We start from the raw sequence: 15,482 nt of genomic DNA, 5'->3' as shown, positions 1-15,482 counted from the left end.
ATTTAGCTGTAATAATATAGTCTTCTTTTTTTCTGTTATTTATGAAACTTAGAAATAGTGCTATAATACATATATGTTAAGCTATGACATAGCATTAAAACAAAACCTACTTTTGTTTGTATAACCCAAAGACTGAAAAAGATAGCTGGGGACCCTTTTTTTTTCTTTTGTAAACTATCTTATCCAGATGAAAGCAGCAGTGACCAGAACTCTGGGTGTGGACTTTATTGCGTTTCTGGTATAAGGGAATGTAAATCTTGATGGCGCCAAGAGGATTGATCTATTGGGAAGGGGGTAAGAGAAAACTAGACAGAAGAACACCGAAGATCCTAAGAAGAATGTTTGAATCATGTATGAGAATTTATGGATATGTAGTAGGGTTCTGTTTTTAAGGGACAATCCTTTGTTAGTAAGGTGTGCTCTTTTGGCTGAATGCAGACACACCCAGCCGTATCTGTATACTTTACTTTATTTTTTTCTCCTAATTGTCTTTTTTATTAAACTTTTAAATTCTATCAAAATTACATGAACCTCGTTTTTCACGTGTGGTTTGCTCCTTTCTCTTAACAGATCCAAAAGCATCTGGAAAAGCAGTGGAAAGGATAATTGGATTCCAAGCCAGCTCTCCATTAGCAGCACAGGACAGATGCCAGGACCCAGAGGAGCTGCTTGCTACAACAGTAGAAGGCAGGAGGGATATAATAAATCACTGCCAGCCACACTCCCATGTTTTTCTTTCCCTGGAAATGTGAGGTCGGCCTGGAAAGGTGCATTACTGAGATTGCACGTAGGGAGAGACAATGAGGGTGAAGGAGACACAAAAGCAACCAGGAATTAATTACAGATGGCCATGCATATCGATGTGACTCAGGAGCAATACAACGAAGGTTCCAGAAAATATTATTGGGATAGATGATCCCTCATGACACTGTTTTCCAGGCAACTGACAAAAATTTTGGGAAGGTGTATATATACTGCTTCTTCCCCGAAGAGGAATGTTGCAGTATTCCAGCCTGCCAGGTGTTCATAAATTTCCTCAGAGAAATTGAACAGCTTTTTTTTTTCCCCACAGTACCCTCAGCTGCGAAATAGAGGCCGCCAAACTGAAGCGGGAATATTTGGAACGCCTTTATCCCTGCAGTTTGTCACAAGGTTGCTCAACACGCTTTACGTGTCTTATCCTCTTTAAGGAAGCAGCCATTACAACATTTTATTCCCAAAATATTTCACGAGGCCCCTTTTCCACTCCTCACAAGCCGAGCGAGCCCCCACGCGCCTTTCGCGACAGGCGGGGCGCGGCCGCGCTTTACGGCGGGCCGTTGCCGCGGTAACGACGCCTCGGGCCGGGAGCCGCCGCCGTCCGCGGTGCCTCCATCCCGCTCCTGTCCCTGCATCCCGGCCCGGTCCCTGCCGCAGGGTCCGGGCCCTCCCGCCGCCGCCATGGACAAGTACCAGGTGCTGGGGCTGGTGGGGGAAGGCAGCTACGGCGTGGTGACCAAGTGCAGGAACAAGGACAACGGGCAGATCGTGGCCGTCAAGAAGTTCCTGGAGAGCGACGACGACGCGGCGGTGAGGAAAATCGCCCTGAGGGAAATGAAACTGCTCAAGGTGAGGCTGGCAGGAACCCCCCCCCCTCCCCCCCCCTTTTTTTTTTTTTTTTTTTTAGCAGTTTCGTGCTTAAAATTCTAGGGGTTTTGTGTTGAAATTCGCGGCTTCTCCTTCAGCTCTCGGCTCGGGTTGTGTCGCAGCACAGCGGATCTGGTCAGCCTTTACAAAAATTAAAAAAAAAAAATTAAAAATCCAGGCCGCAGGAGACTGGCGTGGGCCCTGCTTGAATTTCCGCCTGCAGATGAGTTGGACCCTCTGTGCTGCAGCCTCGCAGAGCTGCCTTTCCCTTAGCCCGGGCGCTGTGCTGGGTTCACCTGGTGAATCCTGGATTGGAAAAGCCTGCTGGTGTTCTGCAATGGTACGCGGGTCTCTGTTGCCTCCTGCTGGTAGCTGCCCACCCCCCCTTGTCCCAAATGCCTGTCCTTTGCTGCGGTGAATTTGCTGAAAAAGAGAAGAAACCTTTCAAAGCCGGCGGGTGAAACGAACGGTGACCTGGGTGTGTGACACTAAACGAACCTGCCGGTGTCACCTGAGACGGGAAAATGCTTCTAGGAAAGTTTTCCTTTATTTTTTCTTTCATTCATGGCAGGCAAGAGGCTGGAGGGGGTCTCCTATGAGATTCCCCCAGGTGGGAGGGAGCTGGCACCGTGTCCTTTGCAGTTGGAGTGTGGGATTTGCCTGGTGCCAGTGTTGTGGTGAAAGGGGGGAAGGACAAGGGGGAATGGATTCAAACTGAAAGAGAGCAGGTTTTGGTTGGATATTAGGAAAAAATGATTCCCCGTGAGGGCACGGGTTGTCCAAAGAAGCTTCCCTTGCCTCACAGGAATGCTTGTCCCTGTCCACGGGCACATGTGGGTGTTTTAAAGATTGGGACACAGATGATGTGTTTGGTGAAAAAAAGAAGGAAAATTTTATTGCACTCAGAGTGCATCCAGGCTACTCCTGTGATGTGGGGTGTTCCAGAGGTGGGAATACTGGCAAACCTGTGTCCTGTCTTCTTGTCTGCCACAAGTGTCTCCTCCTAAATCAGCCAGCTTAGAATAGAGTTCCTGTGCGCTGAAGGGGGAAAAAAAAAAGTGATGTTTGCCGTAACTGCAAGAGCTACAGAATTAGAGTTAATAGAAATGTGTGTGCTGGAGCTTGAGACACAGCCAGCAGCTGCAAGCATTATCCCTTCAAACCCTTTTGAAGGGGATCTGTGTGAGCCTGGATTGTGCCTGCTCCACTGGCCAGGCTCACTGGGTTGCTGAGCACCAGCACCCAGGTGTGTTGGGAATTAATTGTTTTTCCTGAGTGAATGGAATCTTAGCAAGGGTAATATTTGCATGTACAGCTCAGGAAGGGTGGCCTCTCACAGGGGAAATAAATACCTGGAGGTTTGGCCTCCTTGTAGTTCCTTCCCTTGTTCCCTATGAATCTTTGGTTTAAATTTTTTTTTCTCTTGAGTTTGGGCAGAAATTTAATTGTGTCTGAAAACAGCAAAACCTGTTCAGGTCTCCTGTGTGGGGAATAAATCATTCTTGGGGAAAAGAGCTTTTTCTCTTATTGATTATCCTTTAAAAATTCTTCTCCTGTCAGACTTTCTGAGAAATCTGGGCAGACACAGGTGCAGGTTGGCTGGCACTGCCTCTACATTGGCAGAGTTTCCCCTACAATTCCCTGTGCTCTGCAGTCCTTTTGCATCTTCCTGGGTCACACCCCGGGGCTCTGGTGCTGCCTCCAGGCAGCCTCTGGTGATGTTTCCCTGCCAGGCTCCAGCTAATAAATAACTGTGCTCTGTAGCATGGCCTTTAATGTTGGTGTCTGATAAATGTGTAACAAATTGGAGGTGGATTCTTGTCTGCTGGGAAAACGATGACAAAATAACTAGAAAAACACAGCTGCTTTTTCTTTCTCTTTTTATTCAAGTTGCCTTTTTTTTTTGATACTGTCCCAGCTGGACTGCAGTTAAAAAAATTAACTGCAAATTTTTTTTATTATTATTTTTTTTAATTTCCCTTCATTCCCTGATTTATGACAGCAACTCAGGCACGAGAATCTCGTGAACCTGCTGGATGTGTGTAAAAGGAAGAAGCGGTGGTACCTGGTGTTTGAATTTGTGGATCACACGGTTCTCGACGACCTGGAGGAGTCTCCCAGCGGACTGGACTTCGACACAGTTCGGAAATACTTGTTTCAGATTATGAGAGCAATTGCCTTTTGTCACAGCCATAATGTAAGTATGTGCATGAAATCAGCTCTCCAGCTAAAATCAGTAGATACATATTAGAATAGAAGCAGATACTTTTGTATTTATATATGTTTGAACTCAGGGAAATAGTGCTTTGTCTGAAAAGGAAAAGAGATGTATAAAATACACGTGTGTGAAATTAGAGGCTCTGTGTTTACCTGTAGTTTTTTATGTGAATATGAGAAAGCTGCACTTTTTGATGAGCCAGTCAGCTCGCTATGTACAAACAGGGAATTCGCCCTGACTTGCTTTTTTTTTCCCCTGTGCAGATAATCCATCGGGATATTAAGCCAGAAAACATACTGGTTTCCCAGTCAGGAGTGGTGAAACTCTGTGACTTTGGATTTGCCCGGCCCTTGGCATCTCCTGGGGAAGTTTACACGGACTACGTGGCGACCCGCTGGTACAGAGCCCCGGAGCTGCTGGTGGGGGACAGCAAATATGGCAGGTGAGTTTGGCCTGCCAGGCTGGGAAGGGCTGTGGGGAACACGGAGGCCATGCTCCATCTGCTGGCCCAGCTTTTGGATGGATGAAGTTGTGCTGAGCTGGGGTGGCGGTGGTTTTTCTCCCCAGGCCTGTGGACGTGTGGGCTATTGGCTCCCTGATAACAGAAATGCTTACAGGAGAGGCACTTTTCCCTGGAGACTCAGACATTGACCAGCTCTTCCATATCACCAAGTGCCTGGGTAAGAAGAGCCCCTCTTGCTTGCTCAGGAATGAAGGGCTCAGATTTGTTCTGATGGGTGGGAAGATCACTGCCCAGACTGTGGCCCTTACTGCAGTGCTGGCCCAGCATTTCAGCCTCTCAAATGTTTCACTGTGTCCTGTATTTTTCCCTGTGGTCACTGTGTTTGCATGATTCCAGGTAACTTAATTCCAAGACAACAGGAGTTATTCTATAAAAACCCCCTCTTTGCTGGCATGAAGTTGCCTGAGGTGAGTGAGCTCGAATCCCTGGAGATACGCTATCCCAAGCTGCCTCCTGCCGCACTGGACTTAGCCAAGGTAATGAATTGTTTGTTGATTAAGGTAATTAACTGTTTCCTGTGAATGTTTCTCTGTTTGCCTGTCCTTCACCTCATGTGGGAAAGTACAGGGCCGCTCAAGTGCCTTTCTCTCAGCTCCCCATCCAGCGAGCAGCTGCTCCCCATCCAGCGGAGGCAGCTCGGTGAGAGCAGAGCTCCAGTCCAGGGTGATGGGGGCACTCAGCCCTGCAGGGCCAAAGGGATCACTGCATATCCTGCAGGGATCTTTCACTCAGACGTGCCAAAGCCTTTGTTTAATTCCTGGTGTGTTTACCTCCTCCTGTTCACGTTGGTTTGACAGGAATGCTTGCAGATTGACCCAGACAAGAGACCATCCTGCGCCCAACTCCTGCAGGGCGATTTCTTCAACAAGGACGGCTTTGCTGAAAGGTAAAAGCTCCTTTCCTGCTCACTGCAGGCTCAGGTTAGAAAGAAGTGAAGCAGCTGTGCTTGAAGATTGCACACTGGGCCTGCAGAGCTGACAGCTGCTGAATGTCTCCGTTTGTTTTGGCTTGACCTTCCTGGAAACGGGAGAACAGTTGGAAGGGAACACGTTGCAGTGGCACATGTACCTTGTTGTGACATTAATTCATCAGTGGCACCCCATATTGGATAGTACAGTCTTACACTGTCTTCACTCTCTGCATCTGCCACAAACTGGGATGCAAACACCTTTATTGCTGTGTTGTGAAAAATGTGTGATAAGATTTTATTTTGTTTAATGTATACATTATATTTGGCTTCTCGTTAGTTAAAAGGCACAGTTTGTTTGACTACATAAAAGGCTATAGGAGCCAGCCTGGGCTTAGCAACTGATGATGATATTAAGATAAACAGAAGCCCTTTTATTAATTGTTTTTCCTTTCTGTTTATATGGAATGTAGATTTACTCAGGAGCTTAAAGAAAATATCCAGAAAGATGTCAGAAACTATCAGTTCCAAAAAAAACCTAAAATCATTAAAAGGGACAAATACGATGTTTTAGAAGAAAGAAAAATGATCAGCGTCCAGGTTGGTCCATCTATGTTTTCCAAACCTGTATTGTTTTGTTTTGTTTTGTTTTTCTCATGTTTTAAAATCATTGTTTTTAAAATAGGTGCAGCAGTTTAAATTCCTAGGAAATAGCTTGGGAGTGCAGGTGGCTCTTTGGCCAGTCTCTTGCAGTGAACCACACAGTGGTGCAGGTCCTGGCCATACAGAGCTGGAGGGGGAATCACTTGGGAAGCATAAGTCATGCTTTATGCTGCTGTTAACTTGTTTTAAAGCCCTGCCTGCAAAATTAAAAATTTTCCTTTCAGCTGGATACCAGGGATGCTTCAGAGTGATTTTCAGATGAATTTTTATTTAATTTCTTTGGAAGAGACACAGGATACAGCTGTTTTTCCTCCATCATTTCTGATTCTAGTCTCAAGTGACTTATTTACAGAGCATGCTGGAGCCCTGACAAGTTTTCTCCTGTTTGATGGAAAGCAGAGATTTCCTAACAAAACCAATTCCATCTCCATTAGATTCTTGCAGAATCTTGCACATGCAGGCTTCTGACGTGTTTTTTTTCCCGCATGCACTGCTGTAAACTGCTTTTTTAACACAACTGTAACAAAATGTTTGTCTTCCCAAACAGGATTTCAGCATGGGCCCAAGGAGAAAAGAGGGAAAGCTGATAAAGACCAAGCCCTTTAAACCTGATGCAGAGAAAGCAGATCAATCCTCCAAGCTGGGCTTCTACGACAGTGCAATCAAACCATTTAAATTCAGCCCTCAGACCAACCTGAAAGATTCCAGCAGCAGCTTGGACTGCGCCAAGAACCTGGGCACATTTATTCCTCCCATCAACCAGAACTTCTCTCCTACATTTGGTATAGGTTCTGGGCCTGGGAGCCTTGGTTACAGGTATGGGAGCAGAGCTAGGAGAGATTGTATCTATCATTCCTGTCCTGGGAGGTGCAGGGGTGGGAATGCGAGAGTTGGAGTCTGGGATACATTGCATCTGTTGCTTTTTATTCGCTGTGTTACCCAAGCTAATACCAGTTTTGGGGCATTTTTGATTACAGACTTGGTGAAAAGAGTAAAAAATACATGAACCCGTTGCTAAAGGCACGCAAGCCTTCTCCAGTGGGCCGTTGCAGTGTCATCTTGACACCGGTGAGTGTGTCTGTCTGTCTGTCCCCCTTGGCCAAGCAAAAATAAATTAAATTGTGTGTTGTATTCTCAAGAACTGATCCATCTTTCACCACAATTCCCCACTAGAAATATTTGGTTTGTTACCCCTTTTCTCCTGCAGATTTTTTGTTCATTATCCCGTGCTAATAGTTCTTATGTAAAATATGTCAGAAAACAATTTGAAATGAGGGGAGCAGTCCAGGACAGGGTATTGGTGAAATTTGGAATATATCCATGGTCTCCTGCCTGGCCATGAAAGATAGACCATGTGTGCTGGGCTACTGAAGCAGAACTGAGGGCTTGGATTTAATGCAGCCAGGGCCTTATTTAGTCATGTCATAAATGCATTAAAAATTGATACAGAAAACAAGTGAAATGGAAAGTTTTCCTCTGCCCTCACTACCTAGGTATGATTATTTCTGTGCCAGCCAGCAACATTTGCCTTTTTCCAGATAACTCATCCCAGTCCTTCTCCAAGTGCTGTATTTTATCTCTCTGAAAGCAGCCTCACTTAGAAGATTGTTTTTATTTTGCTGTTGCTTTTCCATTGCTTATGTATAAACAGCACTTGAGCAGGTTGAATTCCTTCACACACATCAGAGTCTTTTGTTGTCTCGCTTTTGCAGAAATCCAACTAAATCAGAACATTGCTGTGTTACTGCTTTTTTTAAGCTTGAAAATAGCTTTATTTCTTTTCTATATTTTCATGAGCTGTTCCTTATTCCCTTGGTTACTGGTTACTAATGAAAATGCCGTTCTTCAGGCAAGTAAGAAAAAATGGGAATTCTCCAAGACAGATATGCGTTTGCCAGAACTAAATCATCTCCCTGAGCTGAGAGGAGCGGAAGGTAGGAACTTTGAGGTGCTCTAAATAAAACCTGGGTACCAGACAAGTGTCAGGAAGCAGTGTGTCTGCTCTCCCTCCCTTAACATGGAGTGCCTTGGTTATGTTTTGCAGCTCGGCATCCCAGATTTGTGAAAAAGGAAAACAGAATGTTTGCAGAGTCCCGAGTCCCCTCCCTTGCTGCTATCGACCTTCATAACTCAAGTCTGGCTTCACAGCAGGTATCAAGGCAATAAAGTGGTTTGTGCTGCTCTGTATTTGTTTGGTTTGTGACTTCCTCAACAGCGTGGCCCACGGAATTCCAGTTTGACTCCTAAAGAAGCAGAATTTGACTTGGGATCTTAAGTCTTAACCTGGGGGAGCATTTTAGAAGCCTCATTTGACCAAAGAACAGATTTAAGTTAGGTGTTGGCATTGCATATGTCTTTAGAAGGCTTTTTCTGATTGTCTTCTCTGTTTATGCTGCAGTTGGAAATTGATCCTGTCTCTTTCTTTCCCATTTCACAGCTGTCAGGGACCTTGATGCCGGATGCATCAGAAGCAAACTTCCCCAGGGTCGAGCACTAGCCCTGGGGAGATGGTTCACACCTGCCTGTAAAAGGTGGGCTTTCTTTTCTGGTGGCTTCCAAATGGATGGTTTCATGAACACTTAGCTAGGGATGGGAATTGCAATAGGAAAATTCTTTTATAGTTCACATTCTTGGTCAGGACATGCAGCTATGACAGACTCCTTACTGAGGGCAGTACACAGCTCGCTGTGCCCGGTAAATCATTTTCCTGAGCTGAAGTGCTGGGCATTGGGGTTGGAAATGAACAAACTTGGAGGGGTTGAGCAAGATGGTAGAACAAGAAAAATAGGGGAAGCTGTCTGCTTTCATGTGAGGAGGGGAAAAAACAAATTTTTCTCATCTGTGAAGCACAGAGGTGTAAGCGCACAGCTTCAGCAAGGCAAGGATGCCTAACAAAAGAAAATAAAGGAAGCCTTTCGCCAGGGAGCACCTCTGTGTTTTGTTAGTCTGTCCAGAGTCATTCTCCTTTTCTCCTCCTGATGCAGGTGACTGAACAGTGGGAACAATCCATCTGAGTTTCCAGGGGTTAAAGCTGCCAGGTCTCTGCAGGGGAGAGGAGGATCCCTTACTCCTGTTGGTGCAGCAGGCTGCCACGGAAGTGGCTCAGGTCCAGACTGAGGACGGAGCTTGCACTGCCATTGCTGCTGGATTTTTTGCACACAAAAAGCCCCTGGAATGCTGATCTGGCTTAGAGCCAGGTCTTGTCTGAGAAGAGTAGTGGTCATTGGTGTGTGACAAGGGCAGGAGCTGCTTTGGAGGACTCTTGAAGGAAGCTGGGCTTTCTTTTGTCCAGCTGTTGCCCACGTGAGGGGGTTTATTTTTCAACGAATAGCTGCCAAAATTCTCATGTTTTGGTGGGCTGCCCGATCTGGGTTGGTAAGCACCTTTGCCTTGACGTGAAGAAAAGCATTTGTGCAAGAAATACAATATCTAAATGTGCAAATCTGCAGCTGTTCCTTTGAAACCCTTGCTAATGCACTTGTCACTTTGTTTTAGGTTCCTTTTCCCTTCATGTTTGGGCAGTTGTCTTTGGGGTGTTTACCTGGGAATGTTGTCTGGCTGTTGTTGATGGTGAAGGAAGGAATATCCCTGTGGAATACTGAGCTGTGATGCAGGTGACACGTGGAATGTCTCAGTAACTCGAGTCATCATTGCTTTAGGTCCCTAAGGAGAATAGGACAGTAAAACTCAACCGTTTTGAAACCATTTTGACTTATTTGCCCTTAGTTTGTCTGTGGTCAGTTTTGGGCTGTCCCTGTGTTGCTCACAGCTGTTTTCCATCACCTGTCACAACTCACATGGTGTCATTAACGTTGGAACTTATTTTTCCACAAAATACAGCCTTTCCCGTCGATGGATCATGACAGAATATGGTCTGAACTCATTGCATTTAGGGATTTGTCTCTATGCTGTGTCCTGATGTGTACATTTCATTTGTAAATAAAAAGATCTTCCGATTCCAGGCTTGACTGTCTCCATAAGTGGATGCTCCCCTTGGCCACAGCAGTCAGGTAGCCATGAGCAAATGCAGGGGGGGAAAGAAGGTTTTGTGAGGGCAGAGTGGAGGTTTTTGGGGGAAAGTTGGGTGCGTGGGGGAGAGAAAGAAAGATTTAAGGCGAAGGTTTTGCATGGGGAAGCGTGTGGCTGACAGGTCCAGGCAGGTGATCCTCTGCTTGGCCCTAGTGAGGCCAAATCTGGAGTGCTGTGTTCAGTTCTGGGCTCCACAGGGCAAGAAAGCTACAAGGAGCTACTGGAGAGGGTCCAGCGGAGGTTGAAGATGATGAGGGGTGTGGATCATCTCTCTCAGGGGAGGAGACTGTGAGAGCTGGGCCTGCTCAGGCTAGAGAAGAGAGAGAGGACAGCAGAAATCTCATCAATCCGTACAAGCATCTCCAAGGTGGGTGTCAAGAGGATCCCACCAGGCACCTGAGAGCTTTGTCCAAACACTCTTCGAGCTCTGTCAGGACTGGTGCTGTGACCACAGCCCCACGACCACCCTCTGGGTGAAGAACTTTTCCTAACATCCAACCTCACCCTTCCTGGCACAGCTCCAGCCGTTCCCTCGGGTCCATCACTGTCACCAGAGAGCCGAGATCGGTGCTGCCCCTCCAGTTCCCATCGGGAGGATGTTGTGTACAGCGGTGAGGTGTCCCCTCTGTTTCCCCCAGAAACCCATGGAGGTTTCCCTTCTTTCCATGGAGGTGGCAGAGCGCTGGCACGGGCTGCCGCAGGCAGAGGTCACAGCACCAAGCCTGACAGATCCCAAGGGACCTTTGGACAAGGCTCTCGGGCACCTCCTGGGATCGGTGGGGTGTCCTGTGCGGGGCCAGGAGCTGGACCCGATGGTCCTTCATGGGCTCGGTGTAGTCTGTGAATCTGTGACTCGTGCTGGAGTCTCCCTCTCCGGAGATATTCCCAGCCCACCTGCTCTGGGTGACCCTGCCTCGGCAGGGAGCTTGGACTGGGCGATCTCCAGAGCTCCCCTCCAACTCGATCCCGGCAGGCTCCAGCGAGACGCAGAACACCAAAGTTCGAGGCGGAAGGGGCGGCGGAGGGAAGCTATCTTTGAAAACGCCAAATCCTCCGGAACCGGCTGTGAGGAAGCGGAAGAGGGGGAGCGGGGCCAGGCGGCGGCGGCCATGGCCATGGCGGGGGGATCGCAGGGATGCGAGCGGGGATGCGAGCAGGGATGCGAACAGGGATGCGAGCACTACCGGCGGGGCTGCCGGCTGCGGGTGGGTGAGCGGGGTGCGGCCGTGCCGTGGCAGGAATGGTCGCCGATCCGTGTCCCGATCCATGCCGTGTCCTTCCCTTCCCAGGCACCGTGCTGCGGGAAGCTGTACCCGTGCCGGCTGTGCCACGACGGAGCCGAGGAGCACCAGCTGGACCGGTTCCGGGTGTCCGAGGTGCAGTGCATCCGCTGCCGCCTCCTGCAGAAGGTGGGTCCGGGCAGCGGAGCTCTCGGGAGGGGTCAGTGTGGGAGAGGTCATCCATCCCACCTCCCTACTCCAGCCGGATTGTCGGGGTTATGGCCCGGTGTTGTGTCAGGGGAGGTTTGGGTTGGATAGTAGGAAAAGGTTCTCCCAGAGGGTGGTGAGGCACTGGAACAGGCTCCCCCGGGGAAGTGGTCACGGCTTCAGTCCTGGCAGAGGGCAAGAGGCATTTGGACAGCGCTCCCAGGCACCTGGTGGGATGCTCGGAGCTGTCCTGTGTGGGGCTAAGCCTTGGACGTAATGAACCTTGTGGGTTCCTTCCCAGCTCAGGGTGTTCTGTGATCACAGAGCGTATGGCACAGGCTTGTGTCCGGGAGTGTGTCCTCACTGGAATATCTCTGCCTCTCTGGGCAGCCTGTTCCAGAGCACAGCAAGGAAGTTTTTCCTCCTGTTCAGGTGGAACTGCCTGTGTATTGGCTTCTGGCCCTTGCCTTCGGGCCTGTTTCTGGGCACCGCGGAGCAGAGGCTGATTCCATCCTCTTGGCACCTTCCACATCCCTCCAGACATTGATTAGATGCCCTCAGCCATCCCTTTTCAAGGCTGAGCAGGCCCAGCTCCCTCAGCCTGTTCTCATAAGAGAGATTTTACAGTCTGTTGATAGCTTCCTAGCACTCAGGCCTCGCTCCAGGTGCTCCATACCCCTCTCGGAGCCCGGAACTGGATGCAGCATTCCAGATGTTGCTGTCCCTTCAGGCCCAGCAGCGCTGTGAGGGCTGTGACAGCCTCTTTGGGGAGTACTACTGCGACATCTGCCACCTGTTTGACCGAGACAAGAAGCAGTACCACTGCGAGGAGTGCGGCATCTGCAGGTGCGTGCGGGCGGCGGGCCCGGCTCCGCGGGGACCGGCCCTGCCCTGACTCCTCTCTCCGCAGGATTGGCCCCAAGGAGGATTTCTTCCACTGCTCCAAATGTAATTTGTGCCTGAGCCTGAGTCTCCAAGGAAAGCACAAGGTGAGGATGCGCCGCTTACCTTAAAAAGTAACACCTTGAGCGTGAAGCTGGATGTGCCTCAGCCCCATCTGAGGCCACAGGAACAGGGAGAGCAGTGGCTTCTCCTTCTCTAAGTTCACCTAACAGCACAGTTATTGAAGACATAAGAAATTTTATTATTGGACCTTCACAATATAGAAAAACACAGAAAACTATGCAGCAGAATAACTTTTTCTTCTCTTTTTCCATTTGCCAAGTGTATCGAAAATGTCTCCAGGCAGGATTGTCCAATATGTTTGGAGGTGAGCAGCTTCTTTCCATCTCCTGAATATCTGTGTGGCCCTGGTTTTGACTGTGTCTGAATTAATTTTTCTTCTCTTTGGTCTTGCATTTGCCTCCAAACAGGATATTCACACATCTCGTGTTGGAGCCCACGTTCTGCCGTGTGGTCATCTCCTTCACAGGTAAAGCAGACACCTGAGAAAGGGGAATACCTGCTGCGTTGTGTTGGGTGTTTATTCAGCAGCATTCAGTCTGCATCAGCTGCTTACAGCTGGTTTCTGAGGAACTTGCACTGTGGGGACACTCTGTTTCGCCAGGAGATATTTTCTTTAGAGGGGTTGTCTTCCTTCTCAGTCTGTTTTGACAGTGTGAAGCTCTCCTGTCACTTGTCCTAGGCATGTTTTTTTAATTTCTGCCTTGGGGAATACCTGTGTGGCTTTCCCTTAGTGCACTCCAGGTGTGTTACCCGTCAGCAATTCCATTCTTCTTACTGACCTGTGTTTCCTTTTCAGAACATGTTACGACGAAATGCTGAAGGAGTGAGTATTTCCAAACACCTTTCCTCTCGGTATTATCTTAGTCCAAACATACTGCTTCAAGAGGTAAAAGTCATGGTGCCAATTCTGCACCAGCTAACTTAAAGACAGCTCCTAAAGGGATAAAGGGCATTTAATTTCCCCTTCTGTTTGCAAAAGCTTGCTTTTTCGTGGCGTTTGCTTGCCTGGAACAGTATGAAACTTGTCCCCACCAATGGACTTGTTTCCTGGCCTCGCTTCATCTTCTGATTTAGACGCTTCCCCCTCTTTCTGCCAGAGGCTACAGGTGTCCTTTGTGCATGCACTCGGCGTTGGACATGACCAGGTACTGGCGCCAGCTGGACAACGAAGTGGCACAGACTCCCATGCCCACGGAGTACCAGAACATGATGGTGGAGGTAAGAGCTCAGCCTTGCCACCCTTGCCTGGCTTTCATGGAGCTGTGCCTCGGAGTTACTGGCAGTAGAGGGCACTAGGGACGTGTGCTGGATCAGAAGTCAGACCAAGGGGTGGGGAAATGATGAGGGCAAGTCACGCGTAGCGTGTTCATCATTCCTGTTTCTATCCACACAAACACTGCTGGTGCTGCAGCCTCTCCCTCCCTTCCCTGTGTGCGTGCAGATCCTTTGCAACGACTGCAATGCCCGCTCCACGGTGCAGTTCCACCTCCTGGGCATGAAGTGCCAGAACTGTGAGTCGTACAACACGGCCCAGGACGGGCGGTGCCGGCTGTCCTTGGAGGAGCAGTGACCGGGATACGCGCGGCGTTCGGCCGGACAGGGAGCGCTGTGCCACGGGAGAGACTTGTTTTACAAACAAAGCAACTCTTTGTCAGTAAAAATTCCAGTATTCCTAGTTCAAGGAGTCCTTGACTGCGTCAGGGAGGAGGCAGATTAGAAGAGCAGCACGAGGAGATGCGGTGAGCAGCTGATGCAGCAGCGGGAGGAGTTTTGGGGCCTCATCCTGGCTCGCTGCCGTCCCTTCGTTCAGATTCCTTTGCCAGCCGCAGTCGCTCTGTTCCCCCATTTCTTCCTCATTTTGCACCGTTCACTGGCAAAGGCCCAGGTGGTGTAGGGTTTTAGGCTCGTGCAAAGCTCAGTTTTGCTGGTGAGGTAACTGAAGTGAAGCATATGCTTCACATCAGGCTGAGCCCGAGATGTTCACTGAGACAGCAGCAGTCCAGAGGTGCTCCAATGCTGCAGGGACCAATTTTCTGTGGTTCTGGCGTTCGTTAACTTCAGTTAGAAAGAAGTTTGTTAGAACTTCCCTGGGGGGGGGACAATGGGGGGGGTGAACGACTGCCTTTTAAAAGAAGTGAAAACCCCAGCCCCACCCTTCTTCGTGTGACCTCCTGCCTGAGGTGTTTCGCAGTCTTAAATATTGCAGAAAGTTCTTGATTCCTGTGAATTTCACATGCAGATGCTTTACAGTAATAGGATATTAAAAAAGAGTCAGTTACTTGTAAGGTTACAGCTACTCATTTTTAACTTGTTCTGTTGTAAAATGAGCTTTTCTTAATCCAGCAGTGCCCCTTTCTGCATGGAGTATTTAGGATTTGGATGATAGCTGTTGTAGCTTGCCTTGACTGGGGTATCTTTTTCTGGAGCACTTTTCTCACTGCTATAAATAAATGTAAAATAAGTTCTCTGTTAAAATAAACAAGTGACACTGCGTGATGTGCTCTTCTTCCACGCACGTACTCCCTGGAAATTCCCAGCTGAGTTTAAACCATGATTCAGTGCTGAAAAATGGTTGGATGTGAGGCCTGAGACACTGTTAGGAGAAGAAGTGCTTCATTTTTTACAAGCTCCTGTGTTTCTGTATTTTTGTTTTGTGGTACAAGCGAGACTCCCTGCTGCTTTGGTTGGCACTCGGTGACTCCACCTCCTTCCCTGGATGGAGACCTGCTCCCAGATAAGCCTGGAAGTGCCAGTGGGGCTCCCATCAGCCTTGCAGGGGTTGTCATCCCGGAAAACTCTGGCCAAATAGCCTTGGAGTATGTTGCTAATGGTAAAACCCGTGCTGGTCAAGTCAGTAACCAAGCAGGTTCACTGTTAAATGGCATGCTAATTTTATTCCAGTTATTAACTGGAAATATTCTTGTTTGGGTTCCAACCACAAGAGGAGGCTGAAAGGAAACCCTTGGTTAGGCTGAGCTTTGGAAGAGCAGGTCCTGCTGAACTGTGGTAGTGGGAAGGAGAACGATTCATGGTGTGGGATCCAGGTGATTTTGTCCTTTTGCTCTCCTTTTTTTTGGTGTTTGCCTCTGGAAGGTGCACGAGGGCCTGTGAATGCTGAGGGAA

The 15,482-nt window shown here is 48.6% G+C and overlaps 2 protein-coding genes across 2 annotated transcripts; both read left to right on the top strand.

Moving 5' to 3' along the window:
- The first annotated feature begins 1,326 nt into the window (after positions 1-1,326).
- Positions 1,327-9,893, top strand: CDKL2 (cyclin dependent kinase like 2). The gene is made up of 13 exons (XM_014260757.2): positions 1,327-1,608; positions 3,629-3,823; positions 4,108-4,286; positions 4,412-4,524; positions 4,704-4,843; positions 5,165-5,253; positions 5,748-5,874; positions 6,485-6,753; positions 6,915-7,005; positions 7,787-7,871; positions 7,982-8,088; positions 8,375-8,468; positions 8,922-9,893. Exons 1-12 carry the CDS (start codon positions 1,441-1,443, stop codon positions 8,432-8,434), a joined length of 1,623 nt encoding a protein of 540 aa, XP_014116232.2. The 5' UTR covers positions 1,327-1,440; the 3' UTR covers positions 8,435-8,468; positions 8,922-9,893.
- Positions 9,894-11,059: 1,166 nt separating this feature from the next.
- RCHY1 (ring finger and CHY zinc finger domain containing 1) lies at positions 11,060-14,850 on the top strand. The gene is made up of 9 exons (XM_005532168.3): positions 11,060-11,171; positions 11,256-11,375; positions 12,124-12,239; positions 12,304-12,382; positions 12,619-12,663; positions 12,767-12,825; positions 13,156-13,182; positions 13,457-13,577; positions 13,801-14,850. Exons 1-9 carry the CDS (start codon positions 11,076-11,078, stop codon positions 13,927-13,929), a joined length of 792 nt encoding a protein of 263 aa, XP_005532225.2. The 5' UTR covers positions 11,060-11,075; the 3' UTR covers positions 13,930-14,850.
- The last annotated feature ends 632 nt before the right edge of the window (positions 14,851-15,482 follow it).

Source organism: Pseudopodoces humilis, chromosome 6, assembly GCF_049639895.1.
Source record: "Pseudopodoces humilis isolate 2021_Gansu_Grassland_sample_001 chromosome 6, ASM4963989v1, whole genome shotgun sequence".
In the NCBI taxonomy this organism is placed as follows: domain Eukaryota; kingdom Metazoa; phylum Chordata; class Aves; order Passeriformes; family Paridae; genus Pseudopodoces; species Pseudopodoces humilis.
Note: the sequence above shows the minus strand (reverse complement) of the source record. Positions and strands in the feature narration are given on the sequence as shown.